Below are 18,391 nucleotides of genomic sequence, written 5' to 3'. Positions count from 1 at the left end.
TATTGAAAGCAAGGAGGGAGAAACAAACACAGTCAGTAAGCCTATAAAAGTCTTAGCCAATTGCAATGGTGAACATCCTGCTGGCGAGGGTGACCTTGAATGAACTAAGTGGGATAAAGTCACCAGCCTGGACTGACGGCTGAAGAATCAGGCTGGATTCCAGCAAACTGAGAGAGCAGATTCCTGACAAGATCCTCCTGAGCTGTGACAATGGCTTCTCGGTGTCAGAAATGTGGACAACAGGTGCCCAGGAATCCACCTTTCACTGCTGTCCGGATAACAGAAGGAGAAATGAAATCTTATCATGATTTTATAGGAGGATGCATTAGACTGGAGCGCATGGCAAAGAAAGGTATGTGCAGCATCTTTGAAAGAAATAGCATCTTCTTTTAGTGGTAGCTGCATTGCATTCCTAGGAGATTTTTAAAAAATTATTTTTTTTTTCCTAATGCTTTCTCTGAGTAATCAGTGGCAAATAAAAACAATTGGGTGGATTTGGTTATTAACTGAGATATGAGTGCATTATTTGATTTGGCTGTATATTTTGGGATATTTGCAGTGATCTGACCTAGAGAAGGTTAAACTGGGTGTTAGATTCATTCTGAATAAATGTTTATTTCACTCAGGTGTTAGACACTGAGATTTCTATATATATGTCCGGAGCAGGTACTTGCTGTGCATGTAAAATACCCTTTTGATATGAATGTAAGGAGTCGGGGCGCTGGGTTTCATGACCTAGTTGACCTTGTCACCCTGTGCTCCTAAATTTGTACATAGAAGATCATCATCTCTCTCACTGTAAAGATTCTGGTTTCACTGTACGCAGAACAGAAACTTGGACTACTGAGTTTTTTGTGCTCTGTGTGAGCCGGTCTGGGTACAGGGCAGTATTCCCTCTGAGTGGGTTGCTAGTATAAGATGCTGGTGTCCTGGCAATTTGTGCTAATTGCATGTTAAATCTGAAGTGGAATGATGGCAGTTGAAAGCTATTCTGTTGACTGCTTAGTCACACATCAAGATTGCTGAATCATTGCACACTTTTTCTCTACGTGCCATTTGAGAGAACCAAGGAGCCCTTTGCTTTCATTTGCTCTCTTAACTTAAAAAATACTTAGCAAAACTCAAATCCAGAACATGTTCACTAGTACGTGACAAAAAGATCCCTCAAAACACGCACTATGAATGTACTTTCAAGTTGAATTGTTTATTATTATTTAATTAGCTCTTCAGCAGAGAGAGTTGTATTCAATCTGGTAAATCGAGAATATTCTGCAGAAAAAGAGGTGGACCAGAAGCAGGTCATCTGCTGGCAGCTACTGCTTACAAATTGGGGTTTGCAGATGTTTTCTTTATTAGGGCTCTAACGCACAATGCCAGGGCTTGAAAACTGCAAAGCCAGTCCATTGTACCTCTGCTTCTGTCGGCCATCTATGCGTGCTGATTTTCGGGCTCAGTGCCTACCTATGCATTGTTGTATTTGGCTGACCTTTTGGTAACACTGATGTTTCCAGTTGCATTCTTTGTAATGAAGCATTCTGAGTTCAGCATAGCATAGCAGAAATGTGTGGCATCTGAGTAAAAGACAGAACAGAATTAACTGACGTTCCTTCTTGAATCTTTGATCAGGTGCTTCCAGGTTGCTCATGGCTTTGGGGGCCCGTGGGCCTGCTGGAGGCAGAGCTCAAGCATCTGCTCTTCTTTTTTTTATCCTGTAGGTAGAGAGAGGGGAAGACACTGGTAAGAGCTTTGCCATGGTTACTGTTCCCAGGGAAACACCTTCCCTGCCTCTCATATTGAGAGATGACCTGGCATAGTAGTATGGGTGGAAATCCCTTGGAAAAAATAATTTTCTGCTAGAGAACAGATAGTGTGTTAAGCAGTCTGAGCCTGTTGCTGTTTTGGGAGGCAGAAAGCATCTTTGCTGCTTTTGTTTTAAACTTAACCAAGGAGGCCACAGGAGGGGCAGGAGTCAGGTTATTGCTAGAGATAAGGTACCTCCAGCTGTGTGTGTTAGAGCTGCGTGAGCTGTGAGAATATAGCAGTGACAGCTCTGCCTGCAGTGACCATGTTAGAAGGGGGCAAAGGAGCTGGCAAGGTGGCACAGGAATTCATAGTAACAACACTGCCTGGGATTTTTGCTCCTGCTCTGAAATGACTCTGACCCTGTACTTATCTTTTGTTTTGGCCTTAATTTTATTATCTGTGAAGCAGAGGCAGTGGGAATTACCTGCCTCCATAAACAGTGGATCCTGATGATATATTAATACCTGAGACCAGTTTCCCTTTGCAGTTGATGTTGCATAAACACAAGGGAAGAAAGATGATCCGTCCCAGAGAACTTGGCCTCTGCCTGCCCCATCTTGCTAGCCCTTTGCTACCAGCAAAGACTCATTGACAGGCTCTAGGGGTGGATGTGTGCCTCTTCCTTGGGCTGGCTCTGTCTGAACACAGTGGCAATGCAGGATCATGGATCTCTGGGGCATGTTCTGACTTGACCCTCACTTAGGGGTACCCTTTCTGCTATATAAAGATCCAGATGGAGTGTTGTTGAGGACTAATTGGCTAGTGCTTACTCAGGACTTCAGGCACTCTAGAGTATGAAGCATTTTTCAAATGCGGATCACACCTGTGGGGCTCTGAATATTCTGTGGCAATTTTATCTCTTGTACTAAATATCATAACGAGAAGAGATGGAAAGCACACAGGTAACTACAGCAGAAATAGAGGTTGCAATCAGGCCTGCAGGTAACCTGTCTTCCATCAGCAGCACCCCATAGCGAGCAGGGCTGTGCCAAGCTAATCCAGTTCCTGGATCATGCAAGTTCAAGGCTTCCTTTGAATCAATGTGATTTGTTTTGATGAGTGGTTAAAAGTGTGGTTTTAGTCTCCTGCTCATGTAAAGAGATTAAAATAGTGAATGCGTACCAAAAGAAAGTGCTACTGTGAGGGACCAGTTGAAGGGCGGTTTCCCCATGGCTGTGTGCGGGCTGCTCAGAGCTCCCTGCAACAGGCCGAGGAAGGACCTTGCTGTATGAGCCAGCCTATGGATGCCAAAGTCCCATGTGGGGTCCGATGTACAAACGGTGCTATTCTGAGTACCGGTATGTGACCCTGAGACCCTCTGGGAGCTGCAGCTCCAAGGTGTTGTAACTGACAAGCCAGGGGAAGGAGCCTCCAGAAAGCCAGGCAAGAAATATCCAGGGATTCCAGTCCAGAGCTGATCATCCCTGTAGTGCTCTCCGTTCCTAACAAAAGAGATACTGAAGCTGAAAGCAAAGCATAGCCCCTTGTCATGAAATACATCATTCTTGGACAGTGGCTTATGTGCCTTTTCAGCACTGACATGACTATTCATGTCACCCAGCTGCTGGTTAACATATTTTATGCTTGAGGACACCTCCTGCCAAAATGCTGCCTTCTGTGCCCAGGTGCTCTTAATTAGCCTGCTTTGTTGTGGTGCTCATGTCCTCCAATGGGACCACACAGCTCCTGGGGCTTAACATGGCTGGATGAGCATTGGCTGATTAGACTGTGTTTCTGCATGCTGTGGAGCTTGAGGCTGCATGCAGATTATATATTTTTAAGCAAATAAATGTGTGGTTTTATCTGTGCTGAAGGCTGGAGGCTGTGTAAAACAGAGTAAAGAATCTGCAGGCACTATGAAGCATGCAGTTCATTACTGAGGCTATTCAGGATTTTGCTGTTGCTGCAAAAGCAGGCAAGATCTTCCTTGCCAGTGGGATGGGGACCCGTCTCTTGTGCTAACAGAGTATTTCTGATTTTGTCCTTCTTGTAGGACAGAAAAATGCTGTGGTTCCATTTGTCCAGCAATCATGGGCACTTGTTCTCAGTCCTACTGCTGCATCTCTCTTACTGCTGGAAAAGAAAAGCAGTTCTTCAGATCTGCCTGTTCAGGGAGGAAAAAGAATGGAAGTATTGGAAATGGTTTTAGAACAGTCAAGGATTTAAAGGTAGAAAACCACTTCTATGGTGCTATCTCCAGAAGGAAATCCAATCTGAATGAGATCAGGCTGAAATTTCTTGGCCTGTTGGAGTTTCCCCACCTTCAGTAGTGAAATAAATGAGAAACACTTTCCCACGTGGCTGACCTTTCTACAAAGGTGCTGGCTACTGGGGCAAGTGACTCTTTCACGTGAAGACTGAAGTCTGCAGTGCAAGTGGATGGTATTTCTAAATGCCTTGAGACTCAGTCACAGTGCCTCCTCACGTGTTGCTCAGAATTTTTTTGGTTTATTTGCATTCAGTACCTATTCTTCTCTTAGATGTAAAACGCTATCTAGGGAGCCTCAGATGATTTTTTTTTTCAGCTGGCTCTCACTGCAAAGAAAACAGCTAAAATAAAATATTCTGTTCCCCACAGAGATTTTTCTAATAACAGATCCTTATCTTAGATGCTTATGTCTCTCTTCACCTTTTCCCATTGATATGCAGCCTGCTCTGCTGCTATTGAACAATACTGAACCCTGTTTACCTAATTAGAAAAGTTCAGAGAATGGTGATGAAAATAGAGAAGGCATAGCTTGATTTCCATTTAAAAAGAGTTTTGAAAGATAAGTAGCACTGAGAAGATCAAGAGAACAAATTCTCAGAGGGCAAGTTATAGCAGAGGCCTTCTGGGTATTTATGTTTTTTCCCTTCCTCCCACGATACCAGAACAAGAAACAACTCAGTGAAATGGAAAAGCATTAAACAAGGGTAGACAGATTGCTGTAATTGGTAATGTTTTGTTAACTTGTGGGACTTATTACCACAAGATAATAGCTCAGTTTGCTTTTTTTTTGTATAGCCTACATTGTAGTGTAAACTGTCTGGGTAGATGATTTCAGGGGAAAATGGTGCTGAATGTACCAGGAGGGTGGAGAGCATCTGTGCAGAGTTCTCACCCTGGTTATGCTTATTCTCCAATTTCTGCCAGTTCTGCTGCTTCAAGCCCCACTTAAAGACCCCGTTCTGCTGTGGTAATATGCTGAGCTTGTGTATAAATTGTGCTGCTGCTTTATTATCTGAATCTTGCTGTGGATTTGCCTGCCCAGTGAGGTTTTTAAGTCATGGACTCCCCTCCTTCACCACCTGGATATTATCTAGTAGAATAACTGGTGCTCAAGTATAAAAGTATTATAAACAAAGTTTGGTTGTAGCAGGCCACCTTCCTATATATGAATATTTGGGCTGAACTGGATGTGTGGTTGCACAAATATCTGATCCTATTAGTTCATTCAGTTTCTCATGGGGAAAAAAAAAAAAATTCTCCAGGATTTTACAAGAATTTTTGAGCAAACATTTCCTTCTTTTCAAAGCCAGGATGTCTCAGCAACTTTGTTCTGCACAAAGATAGCACTTTATTTGTATTCAGAACCTTTTCCTGTGAATCATTACATTGGGAATTGCCAAGTTCAGGCTATTTGTCTAAACTCCTGAGTCACCACCTGGATACAGTATTCTGTTGTGGGGGCCAGTAAGGAGCGAGGGTCTACACGACTGAAGATCTGATTATGAAACTGGGATATTGTTAATTAGTCAGGTCATCCTCTGCTAGCATTGGGAAAAGCTGAGGTGAGATGGGAAGAGGTGAAGGAGATGGATACGCTGTTTTATTTTTTCCTTGACTTTACCACTAAACTCAAGAAGGGACATTTGACAGAAAAGGGATAAAATTGAGGGCAACTATCAAATTTTTAAGTCAAAATCACAATGAGAATCAATGGGCTGGAAATTAAAGTGAGGGCTTTGAAACACAAGCCAATTTCTTTGTGTTAGGCCAGCTCCAGGGGAAGCAGTAGATTTGCCATTGCCTGGAGTCTTTAACATAAGATTAAAGAGCTTTCTAAAATGCTGGTTTAATCCAATTTCTGTGAACTTCTTGTGTGTTCAACAAGTCAAACACAATGAACCTAGTGATTCCCCCCTGGTCCTGACAGTGAAGGAGTCTGGGAAGATGATCTCTGAGTTAGAGGCACTCAGGTATGAGCCATTCCTTGTCATGCTTTTGGAGGGCCATTCCCATGAGTGTGAACACATTAACATGTAGGATCAGATGCTTGGATGGTGCAAGTTATCAATATTTCAGTGAAACTGAGGATTAGGTCCTTGTTTGCTGTTTGGTTGGTTGTTTTTGGTTTTTTGTTTTGTTTTTTGTTTTTTTTTTTTTAAGTAAATGTCCATATGTACTGCAGATGCTTACCAGTAACAAAAACCGAAACATCAGCAAGTATTGCTCTATTCCATATTGCTCTATTCCATATTTGGATAGCAAAAACAGTGAGGGAGGCACAACTAAGCCTTTTGAGCTTGGCAAAGCCATTTTACAGATTTTAATTACCGAAATTACCTTTACTAATTATGCAAATGAAAAAATGTCTGACGCTTATAAATCTAGTTTACGAAACTGAAAGTGCTGTCTGAGCTTTCCTTTGAGCATGCAGTGGATGGAGAGGAATTTCTTGGTGACTCTTCTATGGTAAATACATTCCTCTCCTTGTCTCAGGAGACAGTGGAAGGTTAGCTGTTCATGGTCACTTGCAGAGTAGCATTTTATCTTCTGACTCCACAGATTTGCTACTACTGCAGCACCTCTACACACAGGGTTAAAATGATTTTTAAAGTGCAATCATCTGGCACATTTATCAGCCACTCACATCAATGTGACACTTGTCTGTAAAGCTTTGGAGCTTCTCCCACCTCTGCTCCTAGTGAGGAGTCATCCCTGTGGGAAGGTGAGGAATGGTGCCTGGGGGAGGGCAGGGGGCTGCACCAGACCTTGCTGGGGACCTCTGCTCTGCCCTGACTCTGCTGCCTGTTGTGGGGCTCCCACCCGAGATGGGCTGGGTCTCAGTGCGTAACTGGGCTCTGGTCGGTTCACTGTGTGCAAGCAGAGCTGGAGCTGAATCTGCCACCCACAGCCTCCCCTTCAGAGAGCAAAATGTGTCTGGAATGGGAGACATTTTTGGTTGTAAATTGGTTACATGTGGACTACTGTATCAGTATAGGCAGCAGAAAGTAACATTGCACACTCACTATAGCTGGTAAATTCGTTTGTTTAGCACAGAGTTTAGGAGAGGTTGGGGAAAGAAACTACGACATAAAAATACACTATGTGTCTTGCTGCTCTCCTAGTCTACCTTTATCCACCTACCAACGTCTGTCTGTAACACTGCAGGTGTCCTAAGCTCTCATACCTAGTATGGTGATGCTCTGATTGGCATCTAGCTGTAACAACATATAAAATCTTGTTCGTTTTCTCATGCTCTACTATAAACATTGTGTTAATTTGTGTTGGTTGGCTGATGGCGGAAGAATGGAAATGCTTGGTGTGTTACCCTTAAGGCAGATCCCTTCCAGTAGCCTGTCTGTATAGACAACTTTTGTTGTTTTGTTTTTACAGGTAGGGAAAACTAAGGTTGGCTGGTGACTTGGATTCCTCTCCCCGTGCCTCTCTTTCCCTGTCTATAAAATGAATGACACTTGTCCTTTTTTAGCCCGACTGATGGCAGGACATGTAGAAGAAAGATGTTACTGGTACATACATACAGCTGCTCTGCTGTACCCTAGATAAAGAGCAACTTGTATCTAAAGTTACTGAGCTGCTGGGGTTTGTGGTGGTAAAGGGACAATTTTATCAATAAACGAAATTCTAAAGTGATGACCCAATATTGCCTCAGCTATAGATGCCGTGTTACCCTTGGCACTCCAATGTGAAAGCATGAGCACTCTCCTCAGGCACTGTGTGAACTTGTGTCCTAAGTATCTGTTGAACTAGATACGTTGAACTGATTACTCCCTTGTCCAAGAGCTGGTGTCATGTTGCCGATGAAATTCATAGGTCTTGTGCAGCCTTCTCCTTTGTCTTTAAATAACAGTACTATGCTTTGGGGTGTGGGTGTGCCCTCGGGAAAGTACTCCAGGACAGCAATTCACAGCAGTGCTGTTGGTTTCCCTTGGCCCTGAATACTCTACTATTTAAAGTTATTTTAATGAGAGCCTTTTCCATCCCTTAGTCTGAGAAAATGAATCTGCCGTGTCTCTTGTTGGGATGTACATTTATTTGTTCGTGCTAAGCTGTGGATGCCCCAGGGCCAGAGAGCTGCCTGGGAGGGAAGAAGCCTTGGGGAGGGTTAAAGCCTGGGCACGGTGGGTGTCAGAGTTTTCTGCTGTGGTTTGCACTGAAGCAGTTACTAAGCAATTTGTGCAGGCTCTTCCAGGAGAGTGTCAGCTCTTTGGTGCACTGTTGGTTAGATCCAGGACTGCTTGCACAGAAGGCTGCCTCTCAGTATCCCTCCCCTCTGCCTCGTGTGAACTCATTACCCCAGCAGGACTGCAGAGAAGCCAGCCTGCGGCACAAGGGAGGGCACGTGTGAGTGTGTGTGGGTATAAAGGGGAGGCATTGCTCTTCATGGTGTGTTTCTGTTGCTTTTTCTAATGGGCATCTGGACTGAGATAGTGGTGACAGCTTGGAGAAGGCTGCTGGGAGGGGTGGCTGGGTCTCCTCGAGGAGGCAGGTCGGCTGTGAGCAGTATTTGTCCTGTTACTGAGATACATGTTCGGAGTGCTGCTGGCGGCAGTGACGGCTGCTATGGCTCACAGTTTGTCTCCAATGGCAGTAACCAGGGAAATATTTTTGAGGTAACTGGCCTCTTTTCAGGAGTGAGCAAGAAAACAGTCCTTCGACTCCTGAGCTGAGGGATCCCTCAAAAATGGCGTGAATAGGCTCTAAAGTGATTTTGGTGAATGCAGTAGTTCAGAGCAGGGACAGTAGCTGGAATTTTTCTAAGATACTGTTTCAGCCATGAAACTGTCTGCTGGAAAGCTCTGGGATGGAAGGACTGAAGCCTGCTGCACAGTCTGTCATATCTTTTGATTAGCTTAGTGCCCAAGTATTGTAGTGGATGTATTTGAGCTTTGTAGTTTGCCACATGAGGTTTTTGTTATTCATGATGGGTTTTAACATAACAGCGTGGAAATGTGAAACCTTCTTTTGTTGTGTTCTGTTCTCTGAACAGGAATTTGTGTTCTAGCAATACAGCATTGTTGTGAAGCACAGATTTTTGGGAAGATGACGACTTAACTTTTCTCTGGCAAAAAATAGAAACCATCAAGAAGTGTTTACTACTGAGGAACTAGACAAGGGGCTGTGCCATGCTGTTGTAAATCTGGATTAATTTCTTGAAGCTGCTGCTGAGATTAGACCTTGGCCTTTAATGCCTTTTATTAGGCAAGTTTCTGTCTCATGGAGAGCAGGATATAACATCCTCCCTATAATATGCCAGTGTGTGCTCTGTGAAATCAGGCAATGTCTGACTCTCTCTTTCTCAAAAAAAAAAAGTGTTTTGCTGAGCAAATGATGTGGAATGGTGTGTGCTTGTGTAGCTCTTTGCTGTTTATGTATAGTTCATAATGTATAGTGAAGACTTGTTAATCATTAATATCTCATGATTTTACAGAAATATTACAAGGAGTGTCTTCATAACAGGATGAGATATAAAGTCACCTAAACTGAGCAGTAAGAGTATATGCTTTAAGAATTTTATATTTGTTTGTGCAGTTTAGCTTTTATGGAGTTTATTAATCAAGGGTTCTTAGATGTGTGTATAAATGTGTGGTGCATTCTAACAATAAGTAGTTGTCGAAGTCCTTGAAGTATGACTGTAGATAAATATTTGCATGCACCAATGTATTTTGGTAGAATGTATCAACAGTAAATCCAAATACTGGCTTGTTCACTTTCTTTACAGTTTACTTATGTAGGAGAATGTGATTTTTTTTTTTTTTTATTCACCAATGAATTTTCAGATATTTTATTTAAAAACAGACAAAAAAATCCCAGCCAACCAAGAACATCAGAAGACTGTTTTTCAAGAAGTGATTAAATGGAAAAAGTGGCAAAATCTGCTTCTTCACCCAAGCAAGTCTGTACCCAAATCTTCTGTAGTTGGCTTAGAAAGCTGAAATAAACCCTAGAGCAGGGGTGCCAACCTCATTTTCACTGGGGGCCACATCAGCCTCGTTATTGCCTTCAAAGGGCCAAATGTAATTTTAGGACTGTATAAATGTAGGTGAAAATGAGTTTGACATCTCTGCCCTAGAGAGTGTGCATTAGCAGTAGCAGCACTGCAGATAATAAATAGTAGCAGGGACCCATCCTGCCAGGGTTGGTAACAACTTGCTTGCCAATTTGACACAGAAATGAGTAATTGATTTTTAAACTATAGATAGACCTGATTGAGAACTGTCAGCCTCCCTACATCTAAGTCTTGGGGTTCCTCAGGGTCAGATTTTAATACTGTCTGTGAACTTCTTGGCCATGTGCTATCATTTTAGATTAATACATATTTAAATGTTTAACGAAACAGGACTCCAAGCATAGGAACATTTCCTCTAGTTTCAGTGCAGCTGCACATAGACTTAACTTCACCTTAAGCATGTGTCTGAGTGGCCTGCTGAATGAGCAGCCACCTGAAAGCCTGGGGGAAGTTCAGGTTTGGATCCAAAACAACTGTGGTTCCCTTGCATTTCCAAGGTGAAGAAGGAGCATGCTGGACTCTTTGACTTGGAAGTTCTTGCAGTTTGCTAATGGCTGGTGTGATTTTGAGGGTAAGCTAGAAACTTCCCTGTTATATAGTGGCAATGTTGACCTGCAAATAACTGGGAATTTGAATTCTCCCAGGTGTCCCCAACCTCCCTGACGCCTGTCTGTAGTCCTTCTTATTTGGACAGTGTTCACATCTAGCAGTTGCCACTAATGTCTGCTTTGGGCCCATCTGGAATCTTTCATTCAGCAAACTTGAAGCACAGGTGTATGTGCTAATGGGTTTGCATCTTCAGGGTTGTAAGATTTTTCCAGTTACTGCAGTGGCCCAACATACCTACTCAAGAAAGTGCAAGTGAGGGGATTTCCAGTTGGGAGGATGTGGTTTCAGTTCTTTGATATTAACATCTCCTTTCAGTACCTTCCACATCAGCCACTGTCAACTCCTGATGTGTACTGTGCCTGCCCAGAAAAACAACTTGTTTAATTAAGTTTGAGAGCACTCCTGGAGCACAGGAAAACAAAACCGCTAAACAGGTCTCTTCAATCTGTGACCTCTATGCCCCTTTAATTTTATGTTAGAAGTGAACATGAAATTTAGTCAACGAGATGAACTGAAAAATGCTGTGATCCAAAGTAATTTGAGTAATCTTCGCTGAAAGACTTAAATTCGGAAGAAATGTTTAATGTGCCTGCAGATCAAAGCTCCAGTAAAGCTGTATGTCCTTCATTAGGCTGTGCAGTATGTTCTGGAAATACTGATTGCAACTTAATGTAATGAAAGGAGAGAACTTCAGGGCAGATTTACTGTGCAATAGAAGATCACATTAGGTACCAGCTCAGTTTCTGCCCAGGTAGACACCAAGGTTCAGAGGTTTTTGAGCTCTGCGGAGACACGTGTGCATTTCTAACCTTCCCCTCTTTCATGGATATTGCTTGGGAAACCTTGCCAGGCAATTTCCTCCACACCATGGCCTGGATGTGCCCCCTTCACAAGGGATCAGAGCATGTCAGCAGGGCATTCCTCAGGACAGTTGGACTCTTGCTCCTAACGTTGCTTGTCCAGATTTCTACTACATTAGTGTACACAAAGTCAGGTTTGCTGTTACAGTAAGAACCAACCAAACAGAAACCTTTAAGGGATACCTCCAAACATGAACCAGATCTACTGAAATATTTTAGAAGAATCTTCTGTCTTTTGAAGTTAGTTAGCAAACTTTGCTAGGAAACCTACTTTTAATGAGAATAGAAATTGCATTTAAACAAATACACTCTGTAGGTTTTACAGTTGTGCTTGGTTAGCAAACGATCTCAGAGAAAAGACACCACCAGTCACCTACTTATGCCGCATTTTTTCTTTATGCTAAGCTCTTCTAAGTGTGATTCTCTGCTAGAAGAGGTGGTCCTCGCCTTGCCATTTCCCACCCCACACCTTACTAGCATTTGTAACCTTCAGGCTCCTTTGCATAGAACTAATCCAGATAAAAAGCAACCCACCAAGAAAAAGGGTGTTCCACTTTATTTACAATAACTTTGTTCCTGGCTTAGTTTTCGGTTCACTCAACATGGCTTAGGGAAAAAAAAAAAAAAAAAGTGGTGGGAATGTGCAGAAGAATAAGAGAAAGGATGTGATTTCTTTTCTGTTTATAGCGGGATTTTTAGTTCCTCACTAAAGCAAACAATCTGTCGCACAGCCAGCTTGTATCAGGAACTGATCTTGCTGTTTCTCTGTCTGGGCTGACAGAATAAACAAACCTTTTCAAAAAAGTAAACAAAAGGCACAAATAGTGAGAGAGAGAAATAAATAGAATTTTTTTTTAAAAAAAAGGTTATTTCTCTGATGTTATGACTTTGAAGTCCTGTTTGACCTTCAGGAACGGAAATGTTTTGCTTAAGGGTTTGCATTGGAAATTCTGCTGGGACAGAATATTTTCAAATCCTTTAGCATGCTTTAAACCTCATCAGTGAAGACATGCAAACTTGTCTCCTTTTTGTGTTTAATTGTTGAAATCTAACTTAGCTCTGCTAGACTTTTAGCTAACTGTTGTTTTTCATGGCAAGCAGGCACCAGACTTGGGAGAATATTTAAACTGTAGGTACTTTGCAACTGTTAAACTCTGGATTTGTGTGTTGCCTTTTGGTACTTTTTAAGAAGAATAAGAACATGTAACATTAGGTGTCCTTTCGCGCTCTTAAAATGAAATCTCTGGCCTTATGCTTAACCCTACCCAACTGTTCCATCACATCAGCAATCTGAATTTTTTTTCCCCAAATCCACAATTTTGATTTAAATGTGGTGAGGGTCATTTTTAACTGAGCTCGCACAGAGTAGAACTAGGCCAACATACTCTTTGATTTTAGCAAAGATTTTATTTCACTCTTTCTTCAGCTGTCTTCCTTCCCTATGAATTACATACTAGGCTGTCATTAAGAAGAGAGGAAATTTGTAACTCATTATTCCAAGATTAGTGACTTCAGGTGCGGGATTGAAGCAATCCTCTACTCTAGTCAGGGTTAGTCCAGGCAGTTGTAGTGTTCAGTCGTGAAAAACCAAAGCAAGCCCTGTTATGGCTGGTTGCCTTTGGTTGTCTTTCATGGAGCCACAGGCACTGCTGCGTCAATCTGCTCAGCACAGTCCAGTCTTTCACTCCAGCAGGTCATCTTTCCAACGCTGTTGGAACCATTAGTTGCCATTAGCATGTAAACTAGTTTATCTCTGCTCAGAGAAGAGAGGAAGGAAGAAGATTGTATTGTGTTGCTGTTAATCATCTGCTGTTGGTGTGGCTCTGAAGGCCGCAGTCTGTGGGCTGCTGCAGGAATACATGCAGCTGTGCTGAGAAATAAAATAGCCAAGTGTGCAGGGGGGGAAGCCCAAGCATGTTTCATTTTTGAGTGAGGAATTATGAAGTGTAACTGAATGGCTTTCCCCTTAATGATTAGATAGCACAGTTGCAGGCAGGCTCCCTAGAGATCTGGGAGGGAGGAGAAGCCGTGCTGGACAGATGGCTATAGTAATTGCTTTCTCTCCCCTTTAGTACAAAACCTTCAATCAAAACTAGAAGGCCTAATTCTTCTGCAGTGAAACTGGTCTCTGCCAGGTATTGAATTTATAGCAGTTTAAGAAGAGAGCCAAGAGTAGATGAACTGATTTGTTTCATTTCTTTTCCTCTAGTGTCACATCCTTATTCACATTTTAATTGTCCTGGCAAATTCAATTAGCTCAAGTAATGAAGAACTGTGTGATATGTGTAAAGATTCAACTTTGACCTATGTAGGGGATTGGCATTGTTTCACGTAATACTGTTTAAGCTTTTTTAAATTTTTTTTCTTTTCATTTGAGAAGCTATGTGCAACTGCATCTTCAATTAAAAAAAGTTAAGGCCACAAGAATAATCACAGAGAAACTAGGAAATGCCTGAGTCAAGGTTGCCAAGATAACCCTGTTCCAGCCACTTGGCTGGTGTATGTTTTGATATGATCTTTAGTTGCATGACCCTACAGACTTTGTCAGAGGACAGGACTGCTCTGAAGTGACCAGGGATTTTCCGATCACTTCTGCAGATTTTAGCAAGGTGCAATGAAGCAAGACAGCTCTTGTCAAGCTCCTGCAGCTTGTCTGCTTCCTAAAACCTTCCCATTGACTTTTGGGTCCCCGTGTAGTGAATTAAAGAGTTCCTGTCACCTCTACGTTTTTCTGAAGTAGTCTATGCACCTGCAGCTGTCAGCTCAACATCAGCTCGTGTCAGCCTAAAGGAAGGTTTTCCTGGCTGTGGTGTCTGTCCCACAGGAAACGGTCGATTCCTGCAGGCTCGTGGCTTGCAGTGCACAGACCAGGAAGCCTACAGAGCCTCCTGGCATAACGTTAGTGGAAGGTATGAACGGATCAATGCTCACTAATGCTAGGCAAAACCTCATGGCTTTAAAACAAACCTAGACCTGTGTCTTTGAGTTTCCTTTTAAGAAATTTTTCAAGCTTTTCTTTCAGTTAAAGATTAAAAACTTTCTTCAGCAGCTCCAGGTAATCACGTTTCCAAGGACTGGGACTTCTATTGCAAGCTCTGTGCTGCGATGCGGTTACAAACTCATCAATATTGGAGAGTAACTACCTTTAAGCACTGTCCTAGAATCAGCCTCTTGGGTTTTGTGTTTGGTTGTGTGGTGGGGTGTGTTTTTGTTTGTTTGGGGGGGTTTTGTGTGTTGTTTGTGTGGGTTTTTTTGTTTGTTTGCCCCTTCAATTGCTTCAAATTATTGCCTTGTTTTGTGCACCAGCCAAAATCTTTGCAACTTCTCTCCTTATTGTGTGTCACCATCTGTCTAGGAGAGTGCAATGACACAAGCTCTTTGGTTACTTTGTCTCAAGACATTAATGAAGTGTTTGAAAAGGAACATAAAAGTTTCCAAGTGACATGATGTTATTTAAAACCTAGAATCCCTAGTTCTGCAAAGGATCAGAGCGGATGTCTGAAAGCAAGACAGAGGTGGTATTTTGGGCAGCAGGCTGGGGCGCAGGAAGAAAGAAGCTAATTTCTAACCTCTCTGACCTCCCTGTTTCTGGACAGTTTGTTTAAAACCAGGTGCACCAAAGTATTTCAGTGCCTGCATTGTATTGACATCAGTGAAGATCTTGGTGCTTAAATAAGGCAACTACCTGCCTTTGATCTGGGTCTATCTGGACCCAACTTCCTTCCTTCTGCCCATTGTCTGGGCAGTTAGAGGTGAGCTGTACAAAACCAGGACTGGTTGCTGCTCTGTAGCTGTGCAGTGGCTAAAATCCTAATTACAATAGGTGCTTTTGTAACATAAACCTTGATCCTGTCAGTTGAGCTGGCGGATATTCTCCAGTAAATGTTGCTGGTCTAGACTGGGGTGAAGAATGGGGAGAATAATTGGGTGCACCTGTTACAGAAAGAGGTCAAATTAGCTCAATGTGAGATTACAGTTGCTGGTCACCAAAAAGATCACACACAAAAAATTGTGGTGATTTTTCTCCCAGCTGCTTGCCAAGTTATTTTTTAACTTTTCAGTGTTTACTTCGAAAGAACAGGCTTTGTTCTCACGAGAAGAAAGCCTCACAGCCCCTTATTTCCTCCTTTTACTATGGATTTGCTTGTAGCGGAAAAAGCATCAGCAAAGGAAACTGTTCTGGATTAGCTGGTTACACAAAGTCCTCAAGCAGAGAGCAGGGAATTCAGGGGGGAACATGGCACTGTATCTGAAATAGACTTCACTGTTTCAAAGACTGAAAAGCTGCTTTATGTGGGAGACCAAATGCAGTGGCTTAATATGGAACACGAAGTAGTAAGGAGCAGGCTGTCAGCTTGAGCAAACCTGTGACACGCTCTGGCAAGTCTACTGGAGCTGGTTTATGAAAAGCTCTCTCTGAAATCATAAGGCGATAAAGTAAGTAGGCTGAAGATGAGACTGTAAGTATCATAAACTTCTCTGTGACAGTCATATAACATCTGAGCCAATAGTCAAGTCAGGCTCTTTTCCTTTGAGTGTAATTTTTGTTTTGCTGGGTAGTTAAAGGATAGAAAAATTGTCATTAAGGTTTTATTAACTCATTGAAGATTTCTCTTTTCACTTGCGCAGATGAAATCATGCAGCAGGAGATACGGCCGCTGGTTGCAGTGGATATAATAGAGCAACTCCACAGGCAATTTGCTATCTTGTCAGGTAAGAAGTTACTGGTAATCACACTCTGGGATTCTCTTGGAAACATGTTGGAATCTGTCTTGCTGAGTCTCACCCTTCAGCTCCGTACAGCAGTTGCAATAGTATTTTTATATTGCTAATGAAAAGTGCTTTTACAATCAGACGTTCACAGTGTATGGAACTGATAAATGCCAACTTGCTGTGCTTGTTTTGCTTAAAGCAAGTTAATTTTCTGTTCTGTCCGCAGTGGGGTGGGGGCAGCAGATTTAGAGGGTAAGAAATTAAACAAGTCTTTCTGTACATATCTTTGCACAGTGTCCAAGCATCTTGTTTGTGGGAAAAGGTTTTTGTCTATTCATTCGGAGCTACTCGTGACCTTCCCCCTCTTCCTCGTTTGGCTTTGTTTTAGAAGTGATTAATTTCTAAAGTGTAAAGTTCTAATCTTTTAAAGATAAAGATTTGATTATTACATATTCCTTTGTTTGCCTGAAGTTTGATATCACACAAAGTGACTCAGTTCCTGCCCTGCATAAATAGCTGATATTGAAATATTTGCTAAATTATTTAATACACTTATTTCAGATACTATAGAAAAGAAAGCCTTATCTGGGTCCTAAAATGGCCTCTGCTGTTGACTGTATGGCCTCTGGCAACTCCTTTCGGCTCCATTTCCTTCTGTTCCACAAATAAGGAAATTGAGAATTTGCTTTCCTTCTTCCACATAGACACACAGTGAAGTACCATGAATTTGCACAGAACACTGAGATGGTCATAATAAGGTACTCTTGGACAGCCTGTCCCTCTTGGCTTGGTGGAAAGGAATATGGGATACACAGTGCAGAGAGTACACAGACCCCGCTCTGCAAATGAGCAACTCAGCAGGCCCAACCCTTGCTGCATCTTCACATTTCTAAGCACAGTCCAAGCTGCCAAATGAAATCCACATCTTAACTTACTCAGTTCCTTATGGGGCTCTGAGTATTAAAACTTGATTTTGGAGGTTTCAAGGTAGCATCTTGTGGCAGCTCAATAACTAACTCTTCTGCATTTGGCAGAGGGTGTTGACTGAGCAGAGGTGGAACCAGCAGCCTTCTCATGTGCATTAAAGCATGTCAGGTTCACATCTTCCTAGAATGCCTAATAAACACAAACCTCCATGCAGAACAGCGTCAGGAGCTGCGTAAAATTGCTCAAACCTTTTGCATTCCACCATTGTTCTCAGTGAAGGGTAACTAGGCAATACTAGTGTAGCGTCTCATCAAAGGCCATTTTTGTGGGGTAACATTGCAGTATTTTCCTTTGGCCGTCCAGGCATTCACCTGCATACCGAGTGCTTACTATAGCTCTGCCTTGCCAAAGTGGAGAACACAGTGAGTAGCTTGGTATTATTGTTATATGCCCACATCTAACTGACAGGGATCTCAACACCAAGATGCCACGACAAAGTTTCAGAAGCTTTAGGTGGTCAGGGAAAGCTGGGTACCCCTTTCCCTTTGTGCTAGCTGCTAAACAGAAAAAAAAAAAAAAAAAAAAAAAAAAGACTGAGTGGGAAATGACAGTCTCTTAATCTGGGGGCCGTTGTCAAGTTTGAAACCAGCCCTCACTTAAAGAACTGCTTCAGGAATGCTACTCAGATCCCTTTTATTAGTCCTAAACTGACTCCAGAATATTTTAAATACAAGGAGGGGAAAAGGGAATCTAATCAGTGTTCAACTTCTTTTGGGTCTTGATGTCTCAGATCACAACTGAGATGCTTGTCTGCTCTTTGTAAACAAGAAAACACTTTATCAGCTGGTCTCTCTAGAATGCTCTGCTTGCTTTTTCTGCTCACCAGGCATGCAGAGCTGCTGAAACCAATATTGTTTTCAAGGCCTTTGATTTAACTGATACACAAATGCCTGAAAACATATCAGTGTAAACAACAGCATGCATGTTGAGAATTCAGTGCCTCATGTGCAATGCCTATGCAGTAAAATGTGGAGGATTGCTTTTCTTAAACTCCATTATTTTGCAACATTTGAGACCATTAATAAAAGCTGTATATGGCATGAAATGAGCAACTGGTAGAGAATGGTTTACTAAACAGGAAGAAAAACCCATTTCCAGCTCCAGCTAGAACATTAAGCATGCCCCAGAAATGTCAAGGGTAAGTATAAAAAAGCATTTTCATATTTCTTTATGAACTCATAATAT

At 42.2% G+C, this 18,391-nt stretch overlaps 1 protein-coding gene across 1 annotated transcript in view; it reads left to right on the top strand.

Moving 5' to 3' along the window:
* Nucleotides 1-210: 210 nt before the first annotated feature.
* Nucleotides 211-18,391, top strand: part of MCF2L2 (MCF.2 cell line derived transforming sequence-like 2) — a 141,175-nt gene continuing 122,994 nt past the window's right edge. The window contains exons 1-2 of the mRNA XM_065639965.1: nucleotides 211-352; nucleotides 16,136-16,219. Of these exons, the coding sequence (XP_065496037.1) occupies nucleotides 211-352; nucleotides 16,136-16,219 (226 nt within the window). The remainder of the gene's footprint in view (nucleotides 353-16,135; nucleotides 16,220-18,391) is intronic.

The sequence above is a fragment of the Caloenas nicobarica genome, chromosome 8 (genome assembly GCF_036013445.1).
Source record: "Caloenas nicobarica isolate bCalNic1 chromosome 8, bCalNic1.hap1, whole genome shotgun sequence".
Classification (NCBI taxonomy): domain Eukaryota; kingdom Metazoa; phylum Chordata; class Aves; order Columbiformes; family Columbidae; genus Caloenas; species Caloenas nicobarica.
The sequence above is the reverse complement of the archived record's forward strand: the minus strand, read 5'-3'. Positions and strand labels throughout refer to the sequence as shown.